At 38.5% G+C, this 27,010-nt stretch overlaps 2 protein-coding genes and 1 long non-coding RNA gene across 9 annotated transcripts in view; 1 reads left to right on the plus strand and 2 right to left on the minus strand.

Moving 5' to 3' along the window:
• On the plus strand, positions 1 to 27,007 carry LOC120735715 (proline-rich protein 5-like). 2 transcript variants are annotated; one of them, XM_040035308.1, is made up of 12 exons: positions 1 to 316; positions 3,620 to 3,702; positions 6,879 to 7,055; positions 7,769 to 7,849; positions 8,431 to 8,537; positions 10,530 to 10,621; positions 10,692 to 10,832; positions 15,515 to 15,659; positions 15,796 to 16,089; positions 18,192 to 19,467; positions 23,217 to 23,379; positions 26,690 to 27,007. In XM_040035308.1, exons 2-10 carry the CDS (start codon positions 3,677 to 3,679, stop codon positions 18,545 to 18,547), a joined length of 1,419 nt encoding a protein of 472 aa, XP_039891242.1. In that variant the 5' UTR covers positions 1 to 316; positions 3,620 to 3,676; the 3' UTR covers positions 18,548 to 19,467; positions 23,217 to 23,379; positions 26,690 to 27,007. The 2 variants fall into 2 exon arrangements, with proteins under 2 accessions (XP_039891242.1, XP_039891243.1); XM_040035309.1 differs by having other exon boundaries at positions 4 to 316; positions 6,888 to 7,055.
• The window catches only part of napepld (N-acyl phosphatidylethanolamine phospholipase D), a 28,011-nt gene continuing 23,050 nt past the window's right edge, over positions 22,050 to 27,010 (minus strand). For all 6 annotated transcript variants that reach the window (XM_040035314.1, XM_040035311.1, XM_040035312.1 and 3 more), the window contains 3 exons: positions 26,682 to 26,830; positions 26,196 to 26,310; positions 22,050 to 23,385 (listed from right to left, as the gene is read on the minus strand). In XM_040035314.1, coding sequence (XP_039891248.1) covers positions 23,254 to 23,385; positions 26,196 to 26,310; positions 26,682 to 26,830 — 396 coding nt within the window. In that variant the 3' untranslated portion in view covers positions 22,050 to 23,253. The remainder of the gene's footprint in view (positions 23,386 to 26,195; positions 26,311 to 26,681; positions 26,831 to 27,010) is intronic.
• LOC120735722 lies at positions 24,233 to 26,139 on the minus strand. Its single transcript, XR_005696344.1, has 2 exons — positions 25,264 to 26,139; positions 24,233 to 24,655 (listed from the first exon to the last, which is right to left on the minus strand). It is a non-coding gene; the product is annotated as an uncharacterized LOC120735722 (long non-coding RNA).

Genomic DNA, 27,010 nt, shown 5'->3' on the forward strand with positions numbered 1-27,010 from the left:
CTCCTCTCTCTCTTTCTCTCTCTCGGTTTCTCACTTCCTCCCTCTCTTTCTCTCTGTCGGAGAGTGACTTAAACCGCACTGACAGCTCACAGCTCACGCTGGCTGCTGTCTGATCCTCATATCGGATCTTTTTAGGATCGCGTGCGCCACCTTTACGCGCTCCTGTCTGGGCTGACAGGTTGGAAGGGTGCGCTGTTATTTCCCATCCTATGGAAATCCAGTCCTCACAGAAAAGCTGGAGTTACCGTTAGCTTTGCTACGCCATTTAAACTCAAGGAGCACTTGCTTTAATGGAGCGAGGTAGACGTCTGCAAAAGTGAGTATTACCTACTCTGACCCAAGTTAAGAAGAGGTGTTATCCACTAGCTGCTCGTGGTTTGTAGCAAGCTCGTCTCAGATATTGAACTGAGCCCAATATATGTAACCCATATAATATGATATGGTATAAAATTATGGGTTCTCCTTTAAATGCTTTCCTACCAGGAGCTATCTTTACGCGCCATGGTACCCTATTTCTGCGTATTGCATATTTTAGACCCGTATTGCATACTAGCTGCCCACGGGATGACAGGACAGCCTGTCTTGATGAGTGCTTGTCAGAGCAGGATACTTCTTAAGCAAATATACACCCGTGGTTTCCTTTTTTATATACATCAGGACCTCCAGTTTGTGGTTTGGTTTTCTACCAGAGTGGCTAGTGCAGCAGACAAACCTGCTGCAAGACCCAGACATTTATTTCAGCACTTGTCTGGTGCAAGGGTTGTAATTTCCCTGCTGTGCTGCCATTCTGCAGAAAGAAATGTGTGCCCGTGTGTGTTTGTATGTGCGTGTGCATGTGTGTATTTTCCAGTTGAAGCAGATTAAGGGTGTTAATTTTCAGCACCAGGGCCCCAGATATCTACTTAGTCCAAACTGTCTGTTGGTGAGTGAGAGTAAAGGAGGAGGCTTTACACAGAGAGAGGTCAGGCTTTAAATGAGTGGGAGAGGGCTGGTTTTGTTTCATGCAGTGCTCATGAAATACTGACCAGATGCTGAATGAGAAATGCTCTGTAGCCCTCATAACCACAGTCCATGAAACCACAGTCCCTGTGCCCCAAGCAAGCCATTATACCACTCTGTATTGTGGTGCAAGAAAGAGGCAGAAGCAGACAGGAGTGCTTGCAGACCAAGGTTTAAGCCTCGGTTCATGTGTATCATTCAGTTCGGATACATTTTCAAGAGCACGGCCAAGTGTAAGTTACCAGAGCCTCTGTGAGCCATAGACAGATCAAAGGAAGTTGTGCCTGTTCTACTCACTGGATTTTAACCATACATTAACATTAGCAGCTCTGACACTGAAAGCGGTGACTTTCCGGCCTCCTAAGTGTTTGACCTTGATTTCTTACTGAGCGTGTGCTTCATGTAAAAATGAGTCAAAAATAAAACAATGAAAATATGATAGCTATGAAAGTCCTGCTAGTTCATATAACTGCAGCTGTCAGGCAATAAAAGATCATGGTGTATATTGCATAGCGGCAAATACAGTTTCCAGGAACTGAAGGACGAACCACTGGAGAGTTATTGCACCTGTGTTTTAATTTAAATAGGTCATGATTACCCTGATCATGACCTGTTTCACCTAATCACCACCTGCACTGCACATGAAACTAGCCAAACCTATATACTTTATTTATTTTTCTTTGAAGCTCCATAGTGTTTTATAAAAAGATGCATAAATGGCTGTGAATAACTTTGCATTTTTATTTTTCTGGGGGTTTTTTTTCTTCAAAGCATGCAGTAAAAATAAAGTTGCTTTGCTCAAAACTTAAAACCATTGAAACAGTTTCAGGATAGGTGAGGATAAAGCCGACTAAAGTTGACTTGTCTGATGTATCAAGTGTGACATTCTATCTGTGTGTGTGTGTGTGTGTGTGTGTGTGTGTGTGTGTGTGTGTGAGAGAGAGAGGGGGGGGGGGGAGAGAGAAAGCAGGGGCATTTGAGTTTGCGGAAGGATCAAATGTCTGTCTCAACCACTTTACTGTAATTTGATTAGAATAGTGTCTGCTTCGCTAGTCGGGCGGGTATCAGTGAGTTTATCTGTCTGAGAACTGTTTTATAGTAACGGGAAAAAGAAAGTACACCCTTTCTCAGTTCACCTGATACTTACCAAGTTCTAAGATTATTTAAATGCAACAAATGACATGTTACACCGTGTCATTCTTTACTTAACAAAATAAAGCCAAAATGCTGAAGCTGTGTGTGGAAAAGTAAAGCACACACCATCATTAAAAACCATGTAGAATCACCTTTAGGAGCGATAACTTGATGTAATCGTTTTCTGTATGACTCTGTTAGTCTTCTGTCATTGTGGAGGAATTTTGGCCCACTCCTCTTCACAGCGTTGCTTCAGTTCATTGAGGTTTTGTGAGCATCCGTTTATGCACAACTTCTTAAGGTTCCACCACAGCATTTCAGTTAGGTTGACTAGGCCATTGCAGTGCCTTGTCTATTTTCTTTTTTAGCCATTCTCTTGTAGATTTGCTGCTGTGCTTGGATCATTGTCCCGTTGCATGACCCAATTTCACCCAAGCTTTGGCTGCATGACAGACGGCTTCACATTTGACTCGAGAATACTTTGGCAGGAGTTCACGGTTGACTGAGTGACTACAAAGTGCCCAGGTGCTGTGGCTGCACAACAAACCCAAACCATCACCCTTCCACCGCCGTGCTTGACATTTGGTATGAGGTGTTTTCACTGATACATGTGGTGCTTTTCACTGTGGGCAGACTTCTCCACTTTAATCTTCTCGGTCCAAAGGACATTGTTCCAGATCCAGAAGTGTTGTGCTGCCATTTTCAGAGAGAAGACTTTCTCCCTTTAATCCTTCCGAACAAGCCACACTTGTTAAGTCTTTTTTATTTATTTTTTTAACTTGCACTGTCATGAACTTTAACATTTAACATGCTACATGAGGCCTTTAGAGTCTCACTGCATGTAGCTCTTGGGTTCTTTGTGGCTTCTCTAAGCATTTCACAGTCTGACATTGGGGGAAATTTGCTGGGACGTCCACTCCAGGGAACGACTATCTGGCAGCTATCTCGACTGTTTTCGACTTGTGAATAATCTTTCTTACTGCAGAATTTTGGACTTTGGAATATTATGTTACAACCCTTCCCAGATTGTTACTACTGTTACACATGTGGCCACACCTGCTGATGATCAGTTGGTCAAGTACATTTAATTATGAGCACCTTTGAGACTACTTACCCTATTAATTCCTGTTTATTAGGAAAAGTACAAAATATCGTACCTATTTCATATCACTGTCTCTTTGTCTTTGTCTTGTATACGCCACACAGATTCCACTCTGCGATTCTGTAACAAAGAACTCTGTAACAAGTTTAAATATTTCAGGGAATGAAACGAAAACAACTGTTAGTGTTTTCCTCTGTGTTCTCGTGCTGTGACATGTCAATATGTGCTCTGTGATAAAGATGTGTTTACTGAGGTTTCATTAAATTAAAACTGAATGCAGTTTTCTAATTTTTACAGAAGTTAAGTGGCTTAAAAGTCGCTGATATTAGCTGAAAAAATATATATTTGTTACCTAATAATCCTAATAATGTTTCCTTTTTTCAGATGTTGATTCTTCAGTGGCAGTTTCAGGGTGGTTGCTAGCCATCTGTCGAGACTAACATGGAACGAGAGGGCTCATTTAGAAGGTAAGCATACACACACACACACACACACAGACTCACACACACACACACACACACACACACACACACACATTCCTGAGTGACCTCATTCATGCTTTCACTCATTCAAACATCCCCATTGTTTAGTAATCAGAGGGCAGCTATTTGTCTTTAAACTCGTCCTGTTGATTTAGTGCCAAAAAAAAAAGTTTTTTACTTCCAAGTTATGTCAGCATCCTTTCGTTTATAAAGTAAAGTTATGTCAGCATCCTTTCGTTTATAAAGTAAATACCTTTTCCCATTAGAACAATACACACCATGTGCAGTTAAGTTGTTATTGTGAGCCTCACCATTGTGTTTTATCTTCTGCATCATCCATTTTTCAGGAGGAAGCTTTTGGCTCAAGCGTGTATAGATTCAATTTCGCTCTTTCAGAGGTGCAGCTCTGAACTTAAACTTAAAAAGTCGTCCTGACTTTGACATGAACTCTGCACAGGGATGTGTGCTGTCTTGTTGCATGTGTGACTGAGCCCAGGGCTCCAGTTTCTTGCTCTGACCCATTTATGCAGAGCTGAACTAAGATTCAGGTTGACAGATGGACCAACAGCAACTATACCTTCCATCTCCTTTTCCTTATTTATTTATACTCGGCTCAGATTTTCCATTCCTTTTTTTCTCGTGAGCTTTCGCACTTCCTTAAAATTCTTTTCATATCAGTGTGTCCGCTGATTACCGATCATTCAGTATGGAGAATACCAAAAATACTGAAGGTTCAATATTAAATAAATAGAGTCATTAGTCTGTATTCACAGCTTGACTACAGCTTCTCCCACACTCTGGGAGGCGAGTGGAAGGTAAAGCGAAATCTGTGTCACCTTTAAATCCTTCCTCTCCCTCTTGGCACCATTCGAACCTCAAAGGGTTCCTTTGTTCGCCTGACACAAAAGCTCACAGGGTCACATGCTGACCAACTGGCACAGACTGGCAAAGGGAGAAAAAGAAGGAGAGCGGTAAAGTGGGAGAGAGGAGTGGGTAGAGAAGAGCACAAAGGGTGACGGTGGGAGAGAGGGAAAGTGAAAAGGATATGAGAAGAGACAGAGACAGGCCTTGTTTCATCTCACAGTCATGGAGTGGGGATATGTGGTACCTTTTCAGTTGCTAGAGTAAGTACAATACCTGCAAGTATATTTGAGGTTTTTCATATTTGCTAAACAGTGACTGCCATTTAAAGGTGTTTTTTAAATTTTCGATTCACCTGTAAATTCAGAAGTGACTGAGTAAATGTTTGATAGACATTACCCAAAAATGGACATGTGCACTTTGTTTGTTTGTTGGGTTAATTTACTAAAATTTCAGTATAATTAAAATCCAAATATTAACCCTTTAATTTGCAGAAAAAGACTCACTCTTACTATCTCTAAAGCGCCTTTTCCTCTTCATCTACCTCTTTGTACACTCCTCCCACCCTTCTTTTATCTTTGTAATGTCTGTGGTTTCAATCTCTGCTTCTTCTTTTTTTTTACTGTCGACGTGCTTTGTTTGCTTTTTCTGCACCTGATCCGGCATGTGTTATATACCTTTATCCACACCCTGTTTCTTACTCTCTTCTTGAGCTTCTTACTCCCAGGTCTTTCCCCACTCTGTCCTCCCTGTTTATTTTTATCCTGTTTGACTGGCACCCATCTCTTTGCTCAGTGTTTGAAAAGCAGTATCGTTCCCAAGCTAGTGTAAACATTAACAGATGGCTAATAAAAAGCAATCACCTGTTATTAAATGCTAATTTTGAAAGCCATCAAAATCTGGAAAATGACTGAAGTGTATTTGCACAGCAGCTGATACTTTCATATATTTTCCCCCCTTTGTGTAGCAAAGTAACATTTTACAGTATAACAGCTTTTAATTTGCATATGCCAAAATGAAGATCATACATGTGTTTGTATTTGTAATATATAACATAGCTGCTACATTTTCAGTCCAGTCCTTGTACCTGGCTATTTTCAGTGGATTGTTTTTATTAAGCTTCTTAACAAAGTATGATCTATAAAGTATTCAAGCATAAAAAAGTAGTCTAACTTAAAGGATGAACCAGTGTTGGGTCTGTATATATATATATAACAGGTGTATTAGCAAAGAACCAATTTTAAATGACATCTTTAGGCACTTTTTTACTAACAGCTTGTCACACACACACATAATTCGGTTCAATTTCTTTACTTGAATCTACAAAAAAGGCCAAATATGACACAGTTTGACAGGCATAAAATAATATTCCATAGTATTCCCAAACACCTGGTAGCTGAAAACATATCTTGGCACATTGTGCAGTGTCTCCTGAGGAAATGGGACAAATGGATGATGAAAGACAAAGTGGCAGGCCTAAAACGTATCTACAGCCGATGAACTGCACTTGAAAGTAATGTCCTTAAAAAATATGGAAAAAAAAAAAAAAGACGTGACACAGGAGCAGAGAAGTGCATCTGACCTTTCAGTTGATCTGTCTGCAATTCACTGAAACCTCATCCAAAATCTTTTCATGTAAAGGTTGGCTGTAAAGAAGCCATTCTTCTGGAAGGGAAAGGGGAAAAGGTTGAGGAATGCCAAATTGCACAAGAACTGGACTGAAAATCAGTTTGACTTTTTTGGTGGAGGTGGTTAGGAGCGAGGTACAACAGTGAGTGTCTACATCCAGCTGCAAAACACGGTGGAAGCTCTGTCATGATTAGGGGGTGCATTTCAGCCAGCGGTGTTGGAGATGATGTCAAAGCTGATGGAATTATGAACGAAGAAAAGTACCATCGGAGTTTGATCCAACATGTAATACCACCTGGAAAATTGGCAACAGTTCTTTGGCACAATGGTGATTGCAAACACACCGCAAATGCAGTAAAAGCAAACCTGGACAGGAAAACACACAAGGGAACATTTTTGGTCATGGACTGAAGAAATCTTTCCTAAGAGAGTTCACACCAAATATTGACTTCCAGGCTTGTTAGAACTGTACAAACTTATATATCGTATAAATGGTTGTACATTCAAGTGTAAATTGTTGCATCTATTTCCCATTTTTCCAGCAATATTTAAGGAAATGAAATTAATTCATTTAGATGACCTTTACAAATAAGGCTTTTCACATCATCTTTTCCAGTACACGTAAGAAATGAAAGTTGGTGCTTACAAGCATTTTCTCTTTCTTCCTGTTGGCTTTCAAGGAGCCTCCATAACAAACTGAGGTTGGGGACCGGCTCGTCCTCCAGTCTGACTGACCTCTCCCAGGCAAAGACCCCAACAGGAGGTGGGGAGAAGGGAGGAACAGAGGAGAGCAGCAGAGACAAAGGGACCCAGCAGAGGAGGGCCGGGGCTAACGCCACCTGGAACAGGTTAGCCCTGTCTATTATAACCAATGTCAGTTTATATTTTAGTGAATACTTTATTTTGTTAATGGATAAGCCATCACACATTTTTACATGAACAAGTGCTTGTGCGTGTGTTTCCTTTATTAGTGGGAAGCTCTGTCAGTGCTGTTGTCCATGCTATGAATAGGACAGTCTCCTTTCACATACACATGAAAATACATATACGCACATGGACATCAGCTCTTTCTGCCTGCCTTCTTCCCTCAGGGTCCATCACTACCACACTTTATTTCCATCCATCCATCCCTTCCTCACTCCCTCCTCCTTTTTTCCCCATTCTGCCTCGCAGGTTTCTTTCTTCTTTGGATTTCTTTCTTCTCACTCTTTTGTATGGTTGTTTCTAACGGTGTTTCTGCTTTATTCAACACTAAACAGCACAGAGTAGAAAGCAAGAGCTGTCAGTTTGCTGGGTGGCTGTAAGGCTATGTGAACAAATTAAACTGGACACAAACCTTCAGTCAAAAAAGTTCATGCCCGTCTCACTGTAGTATGTTTTACCTTTCCGATGGCCTTCCTTTGGTAAAGAAACCTTTTCAAAGTTTATTTTTAACCAGTTCTTTTGAGGTGGCTTCAAGAGCTCACCGATTGTTCAAACGGCACAATTAAAATAAAATAAATGCATGTATCTGTGTCACTCTTTCTAAATGCATTTCGCCTCTCCGTGTGTTTATTTCTAGCATCCACAATGCAGTAATCTCAGTTTTTCAGAGGAAGGATCTGGGAGAAAATGAACTCTACAATCTGAATGAAGGTGTCAGGTTAGCTGTCTAGTTTTATGTCTCTTGCTGGCCTTTACACCAGTACCCTGAACTTTTAGCTGGTTTGTATTTTAGAATATTTGATTAAATTATCACTGCTAAAGCTTTGATTTCCCATCTTACCTTACTGCACCAGAATATTTCTTACTTGAAACATATATAAACATGCTTACAAGTTAACACAGGCATGTTATACTGTTCATAAATTGGATTTACCTTAAAATTGCTTTAAAGAAGAGACACTGTAACCTTGAATTTAGATGGAAATGCAGCATCTGTCATTTTAGTGTATTTAATCACACAGTGTTTGTTCTTTGAGCTGCTGATGTTCAATCATGATACTGAGCCAGTGCTAGCCTTTGCTAACTGTGGAAAGTTTTATTGAAATTTCCAGATGTTATGTATGCAGTGTGAGCAGCATCTTTTCTCATTTCCTGAGTCTGATGTTCCGTAAACACAGCATTCTGCAAACTCATTACATCTGGTTCATTTCCAAGGAGGTATCGCTGATGATGTGTGACTGTAAGCATATCGCTTCATGTCCAGTATCCACTCATGTGCTGTTATTATAACCATATCAGGCAACTGCTTAAGACTGAGCTGGGCTCCTTCTTTACTGAGTACCTTCAGAACCAGCTGCTCACCAAAGGAATGGTCATTCTGAGGGACAAGATTCGCTTCTATGAAGGTAAACACAAATTATTGAGAAAATAGACAGGAAGTGGGACGTATGGGACGTAGAGTGAGAAATTTGAACCTTTATTTCTATGATGGTATATCATGTTTTGAATAAAGAAATGGCTGCCAGAGACTGGTGTTTAAACAGTTTGATTACAAGCTTAAAATATAGACATAAAAGGGTAAAAATAAAATCAGGGTTGTCCCTTTAACCTTATAAAACATTTCTTTAAAGCGGTCAGATGTCAGAGCAAATTTACATGGATAAAATCTCTAAATATGCAAGTTTGTAAGTTTTTAGTTTGGATAAGAATGGCACAAACACAGGTTTTCAGGGAAATTGAAAAAAAAGCACCCAATAAAAGAGCTACAGCCTCTGTAGGCTTCATATTAAATGTTAAAGTTCATCACATTATGATTTTTTTGGAAGGAAAAAGTCCCTTGGTAGCACAGCTTAGGTTTGCAAAGTCGTATCTGAACAAACCACATGACTTCTGGAACAGTGGGGATGTTTAGAGATAATGCACTTCGCCATGTTTGGAGAAAATCAAACACAGCATATCAGCACAAGCACTAACTGTGAAGCACGGTGGTGGAGGGGCGATGATTTGGGCTTGTTTTGCAGCCACAAGACCAGGACCAGGAGTTGACCATTAACTGTGAGGTCATCTGTTCAACAGACAGCTAAAGCTTAGACAAAAGTGATCCAGAGTACAGCAACAAATCTGCAACAGAAAAGAATCAAATTGTTGTAATGATCCACTCAGAGCCTTTTTTTTTAAAACATTTTATTTATTTTTAACAGCAGAGCGTCCTGCAAAAACTTTTTTTTTTCATATGACTGTACATGTCTAAAGCTCTGATATATCAGAGCCAATTACCAGGGAGAAACTCAACAAAAGAGCAAGTTCAGAAATATTAAGCTAAAGACTGCAAAAATGTGTATTAGCTGGACGTTTAACACCACCTGTATCTGCTTCTCAAGTAAATTGTGTGTCCTTCATTTTAATGGGGAAAAAACAACCTTTCATGTCATCTAGGTTACTTATTTGCAGAGAATTATTTTCACCACGGTAAAAAAAATTCTACAAAATTCTTTGCTGAGTCTTTAGTTTCAACTCCTTTGTTCATAGCCGACAAAGCCTTCTGGCTTTGATGAGGTGTTCACACTACCAGTAGTTTGTTTCAGGGGAAGTCCGAGATTAGTGTTATATCTTAACATGACACAAGTCTAGTCTCTAATGGTTTCAAACAGGGCCAAATAATAACTTACTAAAGACATTTCTAGATGCAGAGGTAACTGCATTAGTTAAATATTACTTTGACTGGTAAGATCGTGGCATTTTTCTGCACAAGGACACACAGAAACACACACTGATGCACGCACACAGGTAGAGTGAAAGAAAGGTATTTTGTACTGTGGTAAATGTGTGACCTTTATTTGAAGCACTGCTGAATTGATATAACGCACACACTCTGATGGTGACAGATTTGTGTGACAGAACCGTCATCACAAAACCAGACAGGAAGCGATCCTTTACGTCAATAAGTAAGAAGGTTAGCGTGTGTGTGTGTGTGTGTGTGTGTGTGTGTGTGTGTGTGTGTGTGTGTGTGTGTGTGTGTGTGTGTGTGTGTGTGTGTGTGTGTGTGTGTGTGTGCATATGCAGAAAAATGTCCCACCAGAAATAAAAGTACAAAGCTGTAAAGTTGCTATCTGGATTATCAGATCTGTTTTTTATAGGTCAATAAGTATTTTTGCAATGACACATTTTTTTAATCTTCTGCCTCTGAACTCTGCCCTTGTGTCAAACAATGAAGCCGTGATTATAGTTCAAACCTTGAGCTTGAATTCAAGGACTCCAACAACAGTATTACATTAACTATTTGGAAACTACAGCCACTTTTATGCATAGTCCTTTAAGCATGCTTTCCACAATCCCAATATCTTTTTCCTACATCAGTCTTGATACTTTTATAACTGATCTGCCTGGTTGTATCGCAGGTCAGAAGTTGTTGGATTCTCTGGCTGACACGTGGGACTTCTTCTTCTGTGACGTTCTGTCCATGCTGCAGGCCATCTTCTATCCTGTACAGGTACACATTCTTGCAAACAAGTACTCCAATTAAAGGCCTTCATGACATTGAAACGTGTATATATCATCAGGGAAAGGAGCCATCAGTCCGTCAGCTGGCTCTCCTTCACTTCAGGAACACCATCACCCTCAACCTTAAACTAGACGAGGCGCTCTCTCGGCCCCGAGCCCGAGTTCCTCCCTCCATCATACAGATGCTACTAATACTACAGGTGAGCACACTTTTGTGGTCTGCCTCTCCCATCGTCTTCGTCTAATAATCTCTCGTGCTATCTCTTATATCAGTGTGCACCATTTAACACTGATATCCATGACTTAATGACTGTGATATGAGAGAACAGGGTAAATGGCAACAGATGGAGAAAGAGGAGCAGAGGGTAGAAAAAAGTTGTTGCTAAGGGATCCCACAGGAAGTAATCTCAGTGTGAACACAGAGCACGGTTGTCTTCCCATGACCATTCAGGACCCTCTGCACCCTGTTTGTCTGTGCGAATTATGAGGATTTATGCTATCATTAAAGGCCGTGACAACTTCACAAGAGCTTTATTAGACTTCTGTACCCCTTAGTTCAGTTGATGTAAATTGTAGTGCAGGCAAAGAGTTGCTTGTCCATTTCTTTACATTTTTTTTTGTTTTTCCAATAATTTATAATAATCTGCTTATATATTTTCGTTCAGTTTGTTACATTTTATATTTGATGCCTTACAGTAACTTCTCATAGAGTTTGCACAGACCTAAACAGCGCAGATAGGATGGCAGGATGAAAGCAAATAGAAGCTAGTTGTTACAATATTAGCACTTTATAACCAGTCAGTTTGGTTTTGTCCATTGTTACCTAAATGCAATGGTTTCTTCCATTTCTAGAGTAATAATAGTAATCGACATTTTATAGGACTGCAGTTGTTGTTGGTGTCACACTGTTTGGACAGGCCGTGTGAACCCCTAACAGACTCCAACATTAGCCACTAATAGTCTCTTTCATGTGGACTTGCAGCACGGTGATGGGGACTCTGCGTAGTGCTCCACTTTTTTTTTTCCTATCTCAGTGTAAATGTAACTTATTTTACAGCCATAAGCGGCCATATTTAAACTAGAGGTTGGAACAGTAAGTTATCAGCTAAGGCAATGTCACGGTCCGCGGGGCAGACTGAGTGGAATGAGTGAGGTGGATCCAGGTACAGACACAGATGAGGAGCCAAACTGAGCTTAAGGAAAGGTGAGCCTTTATTTTGGGGCTGACACTCACAGCCAAGAAGCAAGACAAAATCAGGGAAAATCTAAACTTAAACTGGGAAACAATAACTAAGACTTTCACTATGACTTTGAGAATGAAAACCATGACAGGATGTGGGGTAGGTAGCACAGACGACGCGACAATGAACAAAGGGAGACGGAGGACTTAAATACACACATGAGGTGATCAGGAGAAGTGGAGACACATGAGGACACAGCTAACTCGAATGAAACATAATGACAACACAGGGGAGAGTAACACTGGACACACTAACACGAGACACGGACCTTCAAGGTAAAACAGGAAACATGACAGGCACAGACTAGACACTGAACTAAACCTAAGAACAAAACTCTTAACTAGAATAACACTGAAACTTAGGATTATAATGTTCAAAACAGGACAACTAAAGACTTAGAAAATAAACCATAAAATAGAAAAAACACCAAAATACAAGAAACTGAAAAAAGTGGGTCAAAATGACCCAGAACCATGACAGGCAAGTGTGCTTGGTTACACCCTTATCGACTACTTAGTGCTAACAGGAGGACAGACATTTGTTTAGAACTCTTAAAGATGTCGAAGAAGCAAGCTCCTTTAAGCAATTACTTTGGTGTTCCTCCACCTCCAAAGAAATGTCAGAAAGAGTCCGAACCGCAAAAGAAGCGCGTATTCTCGGAAAAGTGGTTTCAGGAGGTGAGCTGGTTTCAAACAAATGATGAACGCACATATATGCATAATATGCCGTGAAAATCCTACTCTAGCAGATAAAAACAGTGCCTTTTATATTATATTAAAGGCACTGTTTTTGTCCACTTTCCCGAGAATACGCACTTCTTTTGCGGTTCGGACTCTTTCTGACATTTCTTTGGAGGTGGAGGAACACCAAAGTAATTGCTTAAAGGAGGTTGTTTCTTCGACATCTTTAAGAGTTCTAAACAAATGTCTGTCCTCCTCCTGAAAATCTTATGTACGCAAACGCGCATTGCAACTTCTTATCTGGTGCGCGTCTTTTATTTTGAAAGTGCACCTGCGGACCACTTATGTGCATCCCTGTTAATAAACCACACATTTAAACCAGCCACACTTTAAACTTTAACAACATCTAAATTAATTTTTTTTTAAGTCATACATCATAGAGTTGATATGAGAAGAGGATTTGCTAAAGCATTTAATTGTACCAAACTGTAAATGTGCTTTTTAATGCCGCTATGTCGTGCTAACAAGCTAACATACTAGTCTGGGGATTGACTCACTTTTGGAGCGTTGCAGTGCTTCTCAAGTAGGCCCAGAAAATATGGGTGTGTCTTGCAACTGAGGTAGCCATGTGAGCTTTCCTCTTCTGTCACCTATTGGTTTTTATTTTACTTTGTCTCTTCTTCATAACTTAACAATGTTTCATCAGCCTGTAAAAAATAGTTAAAACGAAATCAGCTAAAAACAGTCCCCTTGATTACACACAAAGATAAAAGTGTCAAAGAGTGACTAATTCTCAGAAGGATACAGAGGAGACCAGATGAATACCATGAAAAATGTAGGTGTTGCTTAAATAACAACAGCTGTGGTACTTTCTCTGAATTTTGACATGGTTGGAATATGTTAAAATCAAGTAAAATAGAATAAAATAAGACTAGTGTGTGGGCCATTTTTAGACATTTTACCCATCTACCAAATCTTTTCACTTAAAAGCACTTGGTACAAAGATTCCTGAGAGGTACTAGTCACGGATAAGCTGTGGTCCTGGTAGTGCATGACAGTGGGTTTACTCAGTGTTGTAGAGGATGCAGAATGGGGTTGTTTCTGTTTGGTTTAGCTTGGACATTATTATGATGACTAATTGACCCAAATCTGGTCCTTCCAGATTCAGACTGAGAGGGCAAGACGAGACGAAAATAGAAAGCACAATTTATTTATTCCCTTCTTTTATTCATTGTGCACAGATATACTGCAGAGTTATTTTAGTTTGCACACAGCGAATATCAACAGAGAGCAAAGTGGGAGAAAAAGATGACAGGTAGACAAAAAGAAGGAAGGAAGTAGGGCAGCTAAGAAAAAGGCTGTTTGTAAGAGAGGTAAAATTTGGCACTGAAACAATGCAGTTTTTGCTAATTCCTCAATTCATCTGTTTGTAATTTCCCTTTCATTCTGTTAAGCCTCTGTGACGCCAGTTCACTGAAGTCTGTGCTATTTATGTGGTTTGTTTCTGTGCTGTGGTTTTCGTGCATGGGCTTAACAATTTAGAATATTGAAACTTCACTGATCTATCCCTTGTCATTTTGAGATATTGCAGTGAGGTCTGGAGCCACATGTGTCTCATGTGTTTCATGAACAATGTTGTGGAAGTAAATTTGAACTACATCCAACTGTAGAGCAGCAGTTTGGCTTTAACTGAACAGAAACACAAAATCGGAAACTTTCAAACAGCAGAAGTACTTTTGTGTTAAAGATGATTTATATCTGTGGATCAAATGACTGTGTGGTGTAAAAGATCCACTGTGCAGTTCCTCTCCGCTCGAACTTTCTTTTAGCTCATTGTTTTCACTACCATCAAGATCATCATAATCCAGATTTTCAACGTTTTGTTCAGCTGCAAAAGCCGGATCTACTAAATATTGATTTAATTTCTTTTTCTGTGGTGCCCAAATGTATGCACCTGCCTGATTTTGTTTGAACAATTATTGCACACTTTCTGTAAATCCATTAAACTTCATTTCACTTCTCAAATATCACTGTGTGTGTCTCCTATATGATATATTTAACTGACATTTTTTATTGTAACAACCAACAATTCATTTATGATTCATTAATCTTGAATTGTCTGCTCTAACTGCTCTATTCCCATGTTGTTGCAATATATTAATGACTAACATCGTACTGTGGATGGATTGTCTCAGTTGTTCTCCTGACTGAAGTTTACAGTCCGTTTACAGCATGCTGCGTTGCGATTGCATTTGTCCCTAACCATCGGGAACTCTCCCATTAACCTTTATTGAGTGGAAAATAGTTAGTATTCATCCTCCAGCTTCCCTGTGTTTATATTATGCTAACATAGCCATGTCGCTAGCAATCACATCCTTATATACCAGCTAGCCCAACTACAGTAACCCTACAAAAGTCACTGCTTGTTTCATTTTTTTTGTCTTTGTTTATGTTGGAAGTGATAGCAGAGCTGTACGTTTTAATTTTTTCAGAAATCTGTCAGTCAGAACATGCTATATCATGTTTAGGTGGAAACTAGTGTGTGTGTCTCCTATATGATATATTTAACTGACATTTTTTATTGTAACAACCAACGATTTATACAGAAAAATAATGACTATTAACAAGGTTGCCCAAACCTTTGCATCCCACTGTATATGTTTATACAAGGCTAACATTCACACCAAATTGATTCTGCTATATTTAATGTGTTCTTTTCGGCCTAGCCTCTAAAGACATACATGTTTTAAACTGAAAAAAGGTTTATCAGAGATCTTTCACAGTAACTGGCAGAGTGTTTGATAAAATCACAGAAAGCTTAAATAGAGAACTTTCTCTTTCCCCGGTTTTTTCTTTTTTCGCTGCTTCTAAAGTTTCCATTAGTGCCAGCCAACGCACTGCAATTACCAGCTAAGACAAACTTGTGTTTTTTATGTGTATGTTTGTGTTCCTTTGATCCAGGGTGTCCATGAGTCTAAAGGTGTAACAGATGATTACCTGCGCCTTGAAGCTCTCATCCAGAAGGTGGTCTCTCCTTACCTCGGCACTCATGGCTTATATTCCAGGGATGAATCCTCCAGTATGCACTGTTCTTCCTGTCTGTTGGGTAAGTGTGTGCTTGTGTGTACTTGAAAAACTCACAAATTCCATTTTAATTCAGGCTTTCTGTGGTTTTTGCGTAATGTTTGCAATTCTAAACTAATAAGGTTTCTCTTTCTGCTTCTCTCTTTTGTCCTCGTTAGAAAAACGCCTACAGTACTCCTGGTCCTCCAAACTAAGTAGTTCTCCTGTTGTCAAAAACCCAGTGGTCCGCTCTAAGAGCTACAATGTTCCCATGCTAACCCCTGTAGTAGAGTATGACATAGATTCCTCCTCAGGGAGCGGCACAGGCATCAGGCGGCATTCGGTATGTGAGATGACGTCTTGCGTGGAGGAAAGCATCCCTAAGACAAATGCCCCTGACAACAACAGTAACACCAGCACTTCGAGCCTCGCCAATCACTCCTCAGCTTCCACCACCTCTGCTTCACTTTCAGGTAGGACTATAATGCTAGAGTTAATGAATCCCTTTAAAAAGACAGTGGAACTCAAAAGTAAATATACGTGTTTTTCCTCAGCTGTGCAGCACTATTCATCTGTCTAAATTATAGATGAGTACATATGAAAAAAAACTCCACAACCCAATCAAAGTTTGGGATTTTTTTTCATGATTTCCTGAAAGATTTCTTGACTTGGATAAGTGGAAGATGCATGGATGGATCAGTGGTTCCTTGACAGAGACTGACAGTTTTTTATATGTATTTTTGACAGATTAAAAATAAGTGTTAGTGTTTTCCAATGCATTAATACAAGTGATATTTACCTTTAATTTAGGTTAAAAAAAAATTAATTAATACATACATTTTGATTCTTACTAAACTAGGAGTAACACTTCTTCTGCACAAAAAATATTACAAAACTGAATGGATTTTGGTTTTGAAGTGGAGCAACATTTTAATTTATCGGGTTAACCAGATTAGCCAGAATCCAAGATGTAAGTGAGAGATAAGTTTTCAAGAATGCAGACAGAGTGGAGATTTCAGGCCATAATGCACAGACTCGCATTTGGAGAAAACCTGTGAAATGCTGTGCCAGGACCTTAAGAGAGCTGTGCATAAGTGAATCTCAACAAACCTCAAAGAACTGAAGTAGCACATGTCCATTTTGGTTTATTTCTGTTAAATAAATGTGTTGCTGTTCAGTTGAGGTTGTGTCTGAGGTCCTGGTAGGAACCTGATATATTTTCTTATTATGTCCTGGTATTTAAAACCTTAGAATTGACAGGGGATGTACTTTATTTTTACAATGACTGTCGATTACTGGAAGGGAGTAGTACTGAATACATTTATGAATTTTGAAATGAGCATGGTGATGTTGAAAAACAGAAGTGACAAAAAATAGAGAATTAGGAATAGCTTATATTACCAAGAAAAAAGGAAACAGAGACAAATCTTCCTTATTTCTTCTTCGTTGTCGTCTTCTTTTAACTAGTCTCGCTTTAGTAGTCATCAAAGGGTAATCTGCCTCCATCTCACCCTGTCCCAGGCATCTTCCTCTGTCACACCAACCTTCTGCATGTTCTCCTTTTGCTACATCCATGAACTTTCTATGTGGTCTTTCTTTTTTCCTCCTGCCTACCAGTTCCTCTTCAACGTCCTTTGTTCAATATATCCTCTGTTCCTCCTCTGTACACGTCCAAAGCATCTTCTGCCTCTCTCTGCCATTCTCTTCGTCACCTCTCTTATACACTGTCTATGACTTTGGATGGGTGACTCTAGCTATTTAAACTCATATAACTTCACTATCACTACTTTTTTCAGCTTTTTTGTTACACCCGTCTCCCTCTCATTCTCACACATGTATTCTGTTTTTGCTTCCACTGACTTTGATTCCTCTTCTCTCCAGAGCATGCTTCCACCTCTACAGGCTCTCTTCCAACTGCTCCCTACTCTCACTACAAATCACAGTGTCCTCTGTAAACGTCATGATGTATGGAGACTCCTGCCTAACCTCATCTGTCAGCCTGTCTACCACCATTGCAAACAAGAAGTGGCTGAGAGCCAATCACTGATATAATCCCAGCTCCACCTTGAACCCATCAGTCTTTCCTTCTGCACACCTCACCACTGTCTTGCTCTCCTCATGCATGTCTAGCACCAGCCTCAGATTCTTCCATTTGTTAGAATTTTACAGAAATATAAAGAAATGGAGTGAGATTTGATTGGCGTATTCTTGAAAAAGTAGGATACATGCTGTGTAGGTTTTTCACATTAAGGTCAAACTATATTATGTTACGAAATCTCTCAGAGCTGTGAGACAGACTGTGGTTTGAGATGTTTAGTGAGGTTAAAAGTAACAGGCAACATGCTCTGCAGAGGCAGCAGTGTAAATCCTGAAATCACTGGAGTTATCTGGTGATGTTTCTACCATCCCATGATGCATCTGCTATACAGTGAAATCTAGACAGAAATGCTTAATATTGGCACAGCATTATTATTGGAATCTTTGATCCAAATATATTTTTTGCTAACAAGCTACAGTACAGAAACGTAGAGGAAAATCAGTTTCACCTCCAAAAGTTTTGCTTTACTTTGTGCAGACGGTGCAACCTCCAGCCAGAAACTCCGAACCATAGGTGCTGGAAGCCAAGCAGCTCCCCACCCTACCCAGCGTCAGCAACACTCCCCTAGCATCTTCCCCGAGCCTTCCCCAGACGAGGACACACATTGCACTGGCTCGCTGGAGTTCGACTCTTCCTCCTCCTCCAAGGTTCTGGCTCAGGACACCAGCTCTGGTCCCAGTCCTTCTTCCAGTCCGGAGATGATGATGGACCACATGATGGAAGATTCTCTGGACTCGGAGATGGAGCTTGATGGGATCTTCCTGAACTTCTCAAAACAATCTTCAGGAGGGTCAGCGGACACCAGAGACAGCAGCAAGGAGAGTGTGGCATGACACACAGACCAATGTGTGTGCGTGTGTGGATGTGTGCAAACTTCACCTGTGTGATGCAGGTCTGAGCCACGACTGACATTCCTCAAACTGCTGTTTTCTAGAGACTCTAGATCTTCAGGGAATCTTTAAAACTGGATTATTTTTCTGTGTCTTGTGCTTTTTCACTAAAATCAAGTCTAATTTTCTGATGCCTTTTGTAATATTTCATTGTAGTTAGTTAGAAACATCGACACTGGCCCCTGTGGGGAGATTTATATTATTCATTCACATTCAAACTAAACAATCACAAAATAAAACTATAAATGAAAACATGGAAAACACATAAAACACAGCAAAAGGGCAGAAGCATGAAAAACGTGGAGATACTTTTGGATACTTTTTGAAAAGCTTGGACAGTCAAACTCAAACTTCTAACATTTCATATGTTTTGGAAAACTACCATGTTTGACAAGCAATGCAAATCATATTTTATTAAATTACTATTAAAATACTCATTTGATTTTAACATTTTTTTTTGTCTCTGTTTCAAATTAAGACTTAAACTGGTGGGAACTCTTTCCAAAAGAGGCTTAAGCTACAGTCAAGTAAACCACTTATTTCTAGTACATCTAAATGCTGTGCTTTTGGGCTGTTCTACATCGGTGACAGTTTTTCTATGCAGTTGCTTCAGAAAAGCGCTGCGAAAGAGCATAAAACACAGTGGAAATAGATTAAAAACACATACAAACACGCAGAACGGAAGTTGAGGAAAACGAAATGGAAGTAGAAACAACCTTACAAAAACACAACGGAAGTGTTTTGGGGGGAGATATGAGTGACGGAACAGCAGCAGAATCCAAAAACGTGTGAAGGATTGTTCTGAGACACATTTTAAGGATGTGGAGGATTCGTTGGTGTTGTGAGCCAGGGAAAAATAGCAGGTAATGTGTCTTTTAATCATATGATTCATATAATATTGTAGAGTCATGTTTGCTATTAGCCGTTTACTGTTAGCTTGCTACTCTTATTCTCTCCCTAAAAACGCTTCCGTTGTGTTTCGTGAATTGTTGTTCTTGCTGGCGTTTTCTTATTTTGCTTTTGGTAAAATGCAGTTTTAAATAAGGATTTGTGTCGAAAATGCACACTGCCAGCTGAAGTTGCAGTTTTGTTCTAAAACGTCGTTCAATTTTGAAGCATTCAAACAACAGTTGACAAACATTATTCTGCTTTTTTTAATCCTTTACATCTTTTTGTCAAATCAAAATAGTCTCTGAAGAAATTGTGTGAGTCAAATGTTAGGACATGTTAATCAAAGACAGCTTTATCAGCAAAGCATAGAAATCTTGTTCCACTCCCAGATTTGGCATCTTTTACCAAACCTTATCTTGTCCCCTTTTCTTATCTCAGCTCTTCTCCCATTGTGTTAGTGTCCACTTAAAATAGCAGAAAGCCAAGTGTAAATCATTTGTCATGGAGCAACAGTCTGTCTAAACAACCTTTAATGTGAGTTTTCCTTGTTTACACATCTGGGCCTAAATCAGAATCAGCAGCATGCACTTCCTGTTTCTGCATGAACGCAGCCGTTAAAGTTGTGCTGACAAACTGTATTTTGCGTTTTGCAACGTATATTAGTTGTTTGCGTTTACTGAATATGATCACGAGCGCTCAATGTCTGAATTCATTTTTTTAAGTACACCGTCCACGTTACTTTCTTTTCTTTCTTTTTTTTTATTTGAACAATTGAACAACAAATATACATAATAATGTAGTTATAGAAAGGGTATGAAAACTTTCACAGCTTGCAGTATCTTTTACAAGTCATATATACAAATACAAGTACGTAAACAAAAAAATGTACTTTAGGAGAAAACAAACAAACAAAATAACTGATTAAAAAAAGAAAGAGGTGCTCAAGGTATAAATAAACAACATATAAGTCAAGTGAAACTATACATTCGACACAGCTCTTGTGTTTTACATGCTTTGGAGTTGGTGCTGTTCTTTAGATTCTCTAGATAATTGGAAAACAGGGCTTTAAAAGCAAATATGTTTGGACGCTGTTGAAAATTTTGTACAATGTATGTGAAATTTGGCAAAAATAATCAGAAGATTAATAATATTTTTTTTTCCTGGATTTATTTTATGGGTATGTGAGAGGCCAAATAGAATATGTTGAAACTTCAGTTTACATGAGGGATCAATTTGTCTGAATTCATATTTGAAGTTGTGCTCCTCAAACTTTTCACGTCACTATATGGTGAGGGGGGGAAAAGGTAGATGCTGCCACCTTGTGTCGTTCGTATTAATGTGCATCTGCCAATAGGAGAAGGAAAGGTGCAAACCTAGAGCAGTAGAGGGGATGCATGTAGACCAGGGGTGGGCAACTCCAGGCCTCGGGGGCCGGTGTCCCTGCAGGTTTTAGATGTGTCCTTGAACCAACACAGCTGATTTAAATGGCTAAATTAGCTCCTCAACATGTCTTGAAGTTCTTCAGAGGCCTGGTAACGAACTAATCATGTGATTCAGGTGTGTTGACCGAAGGTGAGATCTAAAACCTGCAGGACACCGGCCCTCAGGGCCTGGAATTGCCCACCCCTGATGTAGACAATCAAAGAGAAAAGAAACACAGCATGAAAATGCAAAAAAAGAAAATAAATCTTTAATATTTGTCTTAATTACAAGATGTTATACAAGATTTTTTTTTCCAAGAACCATTTGGATATACTGGACATCCCTGGGCAGCCATGTGCTGCTATGGAAAAGGGTTTGAATTCATATTTTATAAAATAACCTCCTTGCCTTTGTTGGGCAAATTAAAACTTGACTGTCCCTGAAATCTTTTTTCTCAAATATTTAGCTCTGGGTCGTTTGAACTTAATTGTTAAACTTATGTTCATATTAGTAATTTTAACCAAATTGTTTTCAATCCTTAATTCAGTCTGAAATCCAATCTTTAGCCCGGTCAATAAAAAGTGAAATGTGGAATTTCAAAACTATATCCATGGAAAATGGAATAAAGAAGGGGACTAAAGTAAATTACTCTTCTTTCGGTGCACCTGTTCAAATGCCAGCAAATCAGCCAAATAGCAACTCAGTACATTTAGGAATGTATCTGCTTAACTTTAAATTAAGCATCAGAATGAGGAAGAAATTAGATTTAAATGACTGAAGTTAAATTTGGATTTTCCCACAACCAAAGCTAGGACTTAAACAGTGGTCAGAAAAAGAATATCCAGTTAGCAGCTGTTTGCTGGGGGCTTTAAATAAATTTCTAAGCCTGTAGGTGTTATTTCATACACTGACCTGTTTAAATGACATTAATAATTTGGGTGGTAGAAGCACAGTATTATTTTACACTAAAAATACAGAATCAAGACGCCAGAGTACTTCTCGCTGTTGAAAATGCCCACCAGTATGCCTGTTGCAATGCTAACACTTCGGGCACTAATGTTTGAAAAGTGTGCACATTTATTTTTTAGATCTTACTACTAACAAAAAAAGAAGAGAAAAAACAACAACCACATTTTAAATGCAAAGTAATATTTATTCTGTAAATCAGTGACACTGTGACATGTAAACAACATTTTTCTTTTTACCTTTATAAACCTGTTACTGCAGTACATGAGCTCAACATTGTGCTGTTATGTGTTCATACATTCAGGCATTAAAAACCGAATTTTGCTTCAACTGTGTTCAAAAACACTAATCTACTGTTGCTCTTTGACGCAAACCCATCCGGCTAAAAACGGAAAGGTAAAAATGGAAATGATCACACTGATAAGCAAAGAAAGAAACTGTGGTTTCACAGCATCAAAGCCAAATGTCTAAACCTGCAGCAGTGCATAATATTTGCAAGGCACGAAGCTGAACCCAGCTCAACTTCTACATCTAGACAGCACTGCTCCACGTTTGCTATCGGCACTCGGTCGCTGAGAGTTTCAGACTCTGATAATAGATAAACTATTTTTGCGTCTCTCAATTTTGAGTTCTCGTAGCACATTCAGAAAAGTCTTTGTAGTGTTGCATGACTTAACATCAATGTTGAAATATTATTACACCACAAAATCCTCTATCCTCTAGTATTTCTTTCATATTACAGCTTCTAAGATCCTGAAAGAAAACTTTACTTAAGATATAAGCACAGCAGATGTATTTTAACCAGATCCTCTGATCTGTGAAATTGTACCCGCAGAGAATTTCTCTCTCGTTCGGTGTAAAGCAGTGTGCACACCACAAAATTTCAATCAAAATAATGCACACTAGAATGCAAGTTAGCATTTCACAAATACTGAGCTGCACAAAATAAGATTACTTGTTTGGCAATACAAAAAGTTTTTGGTGTTTTTAATACATTTCAAATTTTAAAAATCTAGTTGTCTAAATTTGTTTGATATACTTGATATACTTTTACCATGTTTCATTTGCCACACTGACTACTACACAGAACCAAGTACAGATTCCAGGATCAAGTAAATCTTATACCTTTTGCTTATTTATGAACCATGAGAAGAACAGCTCCTGTAGGTAGTACTGCCTACCAATGACCATGTGATGGCAGTGCAAACATTCAATATTGTGGCCTAGTTTTGATTTCTAGTTGATACAGGCTGCATATACATATGCAATTATCACAACTTTTTTTTTAAAAAACAGATTCTGCATGTTATGAATTTACTGCACTTTGTTACAGACAAATCCATAGAAACGGGCCACAAAAACACTGCACATCAGTCGAAGACGTCTTCGTCCTGTGCAGATATAAGGCGAGACTCCCCATGATGCAAAGTGAAGAAACAATCTGGTTTCAGTCCCTTCTGTTCCAAAGCCTCTCTGAGTCGAAGAGGTGGATCGAGGTAATACTGCATGACAAGAGAACACATGCATGTTAAGATATTGTTCGAGCAGCAACTCCAACACATTCAGTTTTTGTTTAGTTCTGCAGATTTTTCAGTGATTATTACATTTATATCACTTCGATTTCAACAGAGGCTGCATTAAACTGGGACAGCTGCAGGAATACTCATGCAGCTCAACAATGAAACCTTTGTTTTACTGTGTTGCCAGAACATAATAGTGTCACAACACTATATCTAAACAACGAGCTCTTGCATTGATATGGCACTCACAGAGTAGCTCTTAGGTCTATTGCAACCTCAAATACTGTCTTCGATTACAAAAAAAGTTGGAATGCTCTGTAAAATGTAAATAAAAAGAGAATGATGATTTGCAAATCTCATAAACCTGTGCTTTCCACAAGATAAACAGTCCATAAATGACTGGGTAATGAGTAGACCAGCTTTGGGAGAGAAATGCTGTCTCATTATTCTAATCTGACTCGGTCCATTTTAAATGAGCTATAGCCTGTTGAAGATCTTATGCCTGTTCCTATACGGCTACTTCTTTTCATGATGTAGATTTAGCCCACATTTGTGCATAACATGGTAAACTGTACTCACTGAGTGGTTTCAGGAAGTGTTCCTGAGACCCTGCACTGATTTTTCATGACAGAATCATGCAAATTTTAATGCAGTTACACCTGTGGGCTCTCAACGTTTTTAGGACATTACTGATTTTTAACCTTGACCTTTGCACACAGATTTCTCCAGATTATCTGAATTCTGTAGATGATATGTACTATTTAAAGTCTTTTTAAGTCAATTTTAGAATTTTTTTAAAATAATTTACAAATGCAGGTTTTTTTTTTTTCAGGGTGGTTAAGATCACTTTGAAGAAACCTTCTTTTTATGCCAAATTATGTTAGTGACCCGTTGCTAATAACACTAATTAGCTGTAAAGTGTTCCTCCAGCTGTTTCTCTTTAGTCTCACTTAGTTTATCAATCTTTTGTTGCCTCCATCCCAAATTTTTTTTGAGATGTGCTGCTCCCATCAAATTCAAAATGAGCCAATATCTTTCAGGAAATGGTAAAATGTCTCTAATCATTTGATGCATTTTTTATGTTTCATTATCAATCAAATATGGGTTTATGAGATCTGAAAATCACTGCATTCTGTTTTTATTTACATTTCATCCAGCGCCTCAACAATTTTGGAAGTGAGGTTGTATAATAGTAACAAAATACTAAATTGAGCCCCATAAATATATCTCATTCCGCCTAATCTAACAGCACCTTAACTAGGGGTGGGGGAAAAAATCGATACTGTGTAGTATCGTGATATTTTGTTTGCTAATAATGTATCGATACAGGGACAGCAGAAATCGATATTTTGTTACAAACAATTTTTTGTTTGCTCTCTTGATCAGCTCCTTTTTCTGAGCAAGAATCCTGACATTCCTTCACTGTCCAAATGTGTTTAACTTTTTTTTTTTGGCAGCAATAAACATGACAGTTTACTTATTTTAATTTAAGACATGTTTTATTTTAATTAAGTTTAAAACTTTTTTTATTTAATGTAAAATTATATTTTGTTTTATTTACTTTCAAATTCTTCAGTTGCTGAATGGGCTGCATAGTTTTCATAAATTGCATAGTTCAGAATAGCTATAATTGTACCAGATGGTTGCATTCAGTTAAGTTGGACTAGACTGTAATACAAACCGTTCAGTTTGTCAACAATAAAACTGACTGAAATGAGAGACTGAGTGTGAGACTTTGATATTAGATAAAATGAATATTGATAAAGTTTACCTTTATGTACAGAATCTGAATATCACAAAATATTTAAAAAATTGCAATAATATCGTATCGTGAGTTGTATGGTGATTCCCACCTCTAACCTTAACACAGTTACCAATTTATTGGGTATATGCAAAACTTAAACTATTATAGTTCTGCAATAAATACATGAAGGTTACAGTCCTAAGGTTTTGGTTTTCTTGTAAAGCTACTGAAATACCTTGCATTGTGTAACCTTTGTTGAAGAGAAAAAAAAAAAAAAAAATTAGAAACACCAGTCAGCATTATAAAACTTGTTTCAAAATGATTATATCCTCATGAGAACAGTAGCTAAAAGGGGACCCAAACACATGACATATCATTGGAAAGCCCAGGATGTCCTCTATTTAGTACACCAGGACTTAGTAGGGTAGCTCAAATAAGTCAAAAGATATAGAGCAAAAACACATGTGAACATTAAGCATGACCAAAGCACAAATATAAACATGTGTTTGCTTGTTAAAGAAATGGGGTTAGAGGGAGAAAAAAAAAAAAAAAAAAAAGACTAGGGGAGGCTCACAACTCAGATGTGTCTGTTACAACAGTAACGCAGGAGTGATCACTGGAAGTTAATCTTGGGAAGATATTGAGATATGGACAAAATCAAATTTTGATGAGAAAGAGGTATGCATTGAGTAATGGAAATAGCATCATGACTTTAAATCCCTATAACCAATGTTTTAAAGCAAAGTTTAAGTATTCATGGTGGCAATGCCATGGTGACAATAAGAATCTTTAAATTCACTGTGCAGTAGTCCAGTGAATAGTCAATAGTCCAACATAAAACCACAAACTTAATAAACACATTGAGCCGGTAAGTGGATTCTGATGCTACAGAATTGATTATTCCATCTTTGCAAATCTCAGGCATTAGAGGGCCATTGATCTTCTATTCCAACTCTTTCAAAGAAGGCAAATCATCTAGGTTTTAAATATTTATTTAAAGAATATATAAGGGATCCATAACTAAATAAATGTATTTGTGTGGCATTACCTCATATGCGAGAGCAAAGGTGCCCCAGTGAATGGCCACCGACTGTCTGGCCTGAAGGTCCTCGTGAATCTGAACGGCCTCCTCTGGATCTACGTGCTGTCCTTTCATCACGTCTCTGAAAAACCAAGTAATATTCAAGTAGTCTTTGATATCTGTTTTTGTTACAATAGGCACAGCATTATGGAAAAATGAATAGCTTAGAGGTAGAGTTAACTGCAATTAACTCTACCTACTGACTGAACCGTTATTGTTGAAACATGAATGTGCCTCTAGAACAGAGTAAATAAAAACTGAATCTACAGTGCCATCATTTTCCCCACATATGTTTACTTATTTAGAAAACTATTTATTTTTTTGTAATTGTGACAAAGTACTGTCTGTAGAAATGTTAAAATAATCATTAGACGTGTTCCGAATGTACATTACAAAAGCAAATTCAGTGGCGAAACATTAGATTGTAAGGATGTTCTTAATAAAGTGTATTACCTGGGCAGGTATGCTCCGATAGGGATTGCTGCAAGGTCAAATGGTCCAAAGCGTCGTCCTATTTCCGCAAAGGAAGAACAGTAGCCAGTGTCGCCAGCAAAGAAGAAACGATGGTCTGGACCCAAAACGGTCCAGCTGCTCCATAAAGACTGGAAAAAATGTTTTTAAAAAAAAGACCTGAATTTTATCAATTTTATCTGTTTTGAATTCAAGATAAAGATTTAAACAGAACTTGTTGTCCTATAAAAATGACAAAGTTCTGCTGTTGGCTTGTTTAGGGTCATGGCACTTCACTAAATCTTATTAAACAATTAAGCAATAATGTGCAT

This window comes from Simochromis diagramma, unplaced genomic scaffold, assembly GCF_900408965.1.
Source record: "Simochromis diagramma unplaced genomic scaffold, fSimDia1.1 OVJJ01000816.1, whole genome shotgun sequence".
Lineage (NCBI taxonomy): Eukaryota > Metazoa > Chordata > Actinopteri > Cichliformes > Cichlidae > Simochromis > Simochromis diagramma.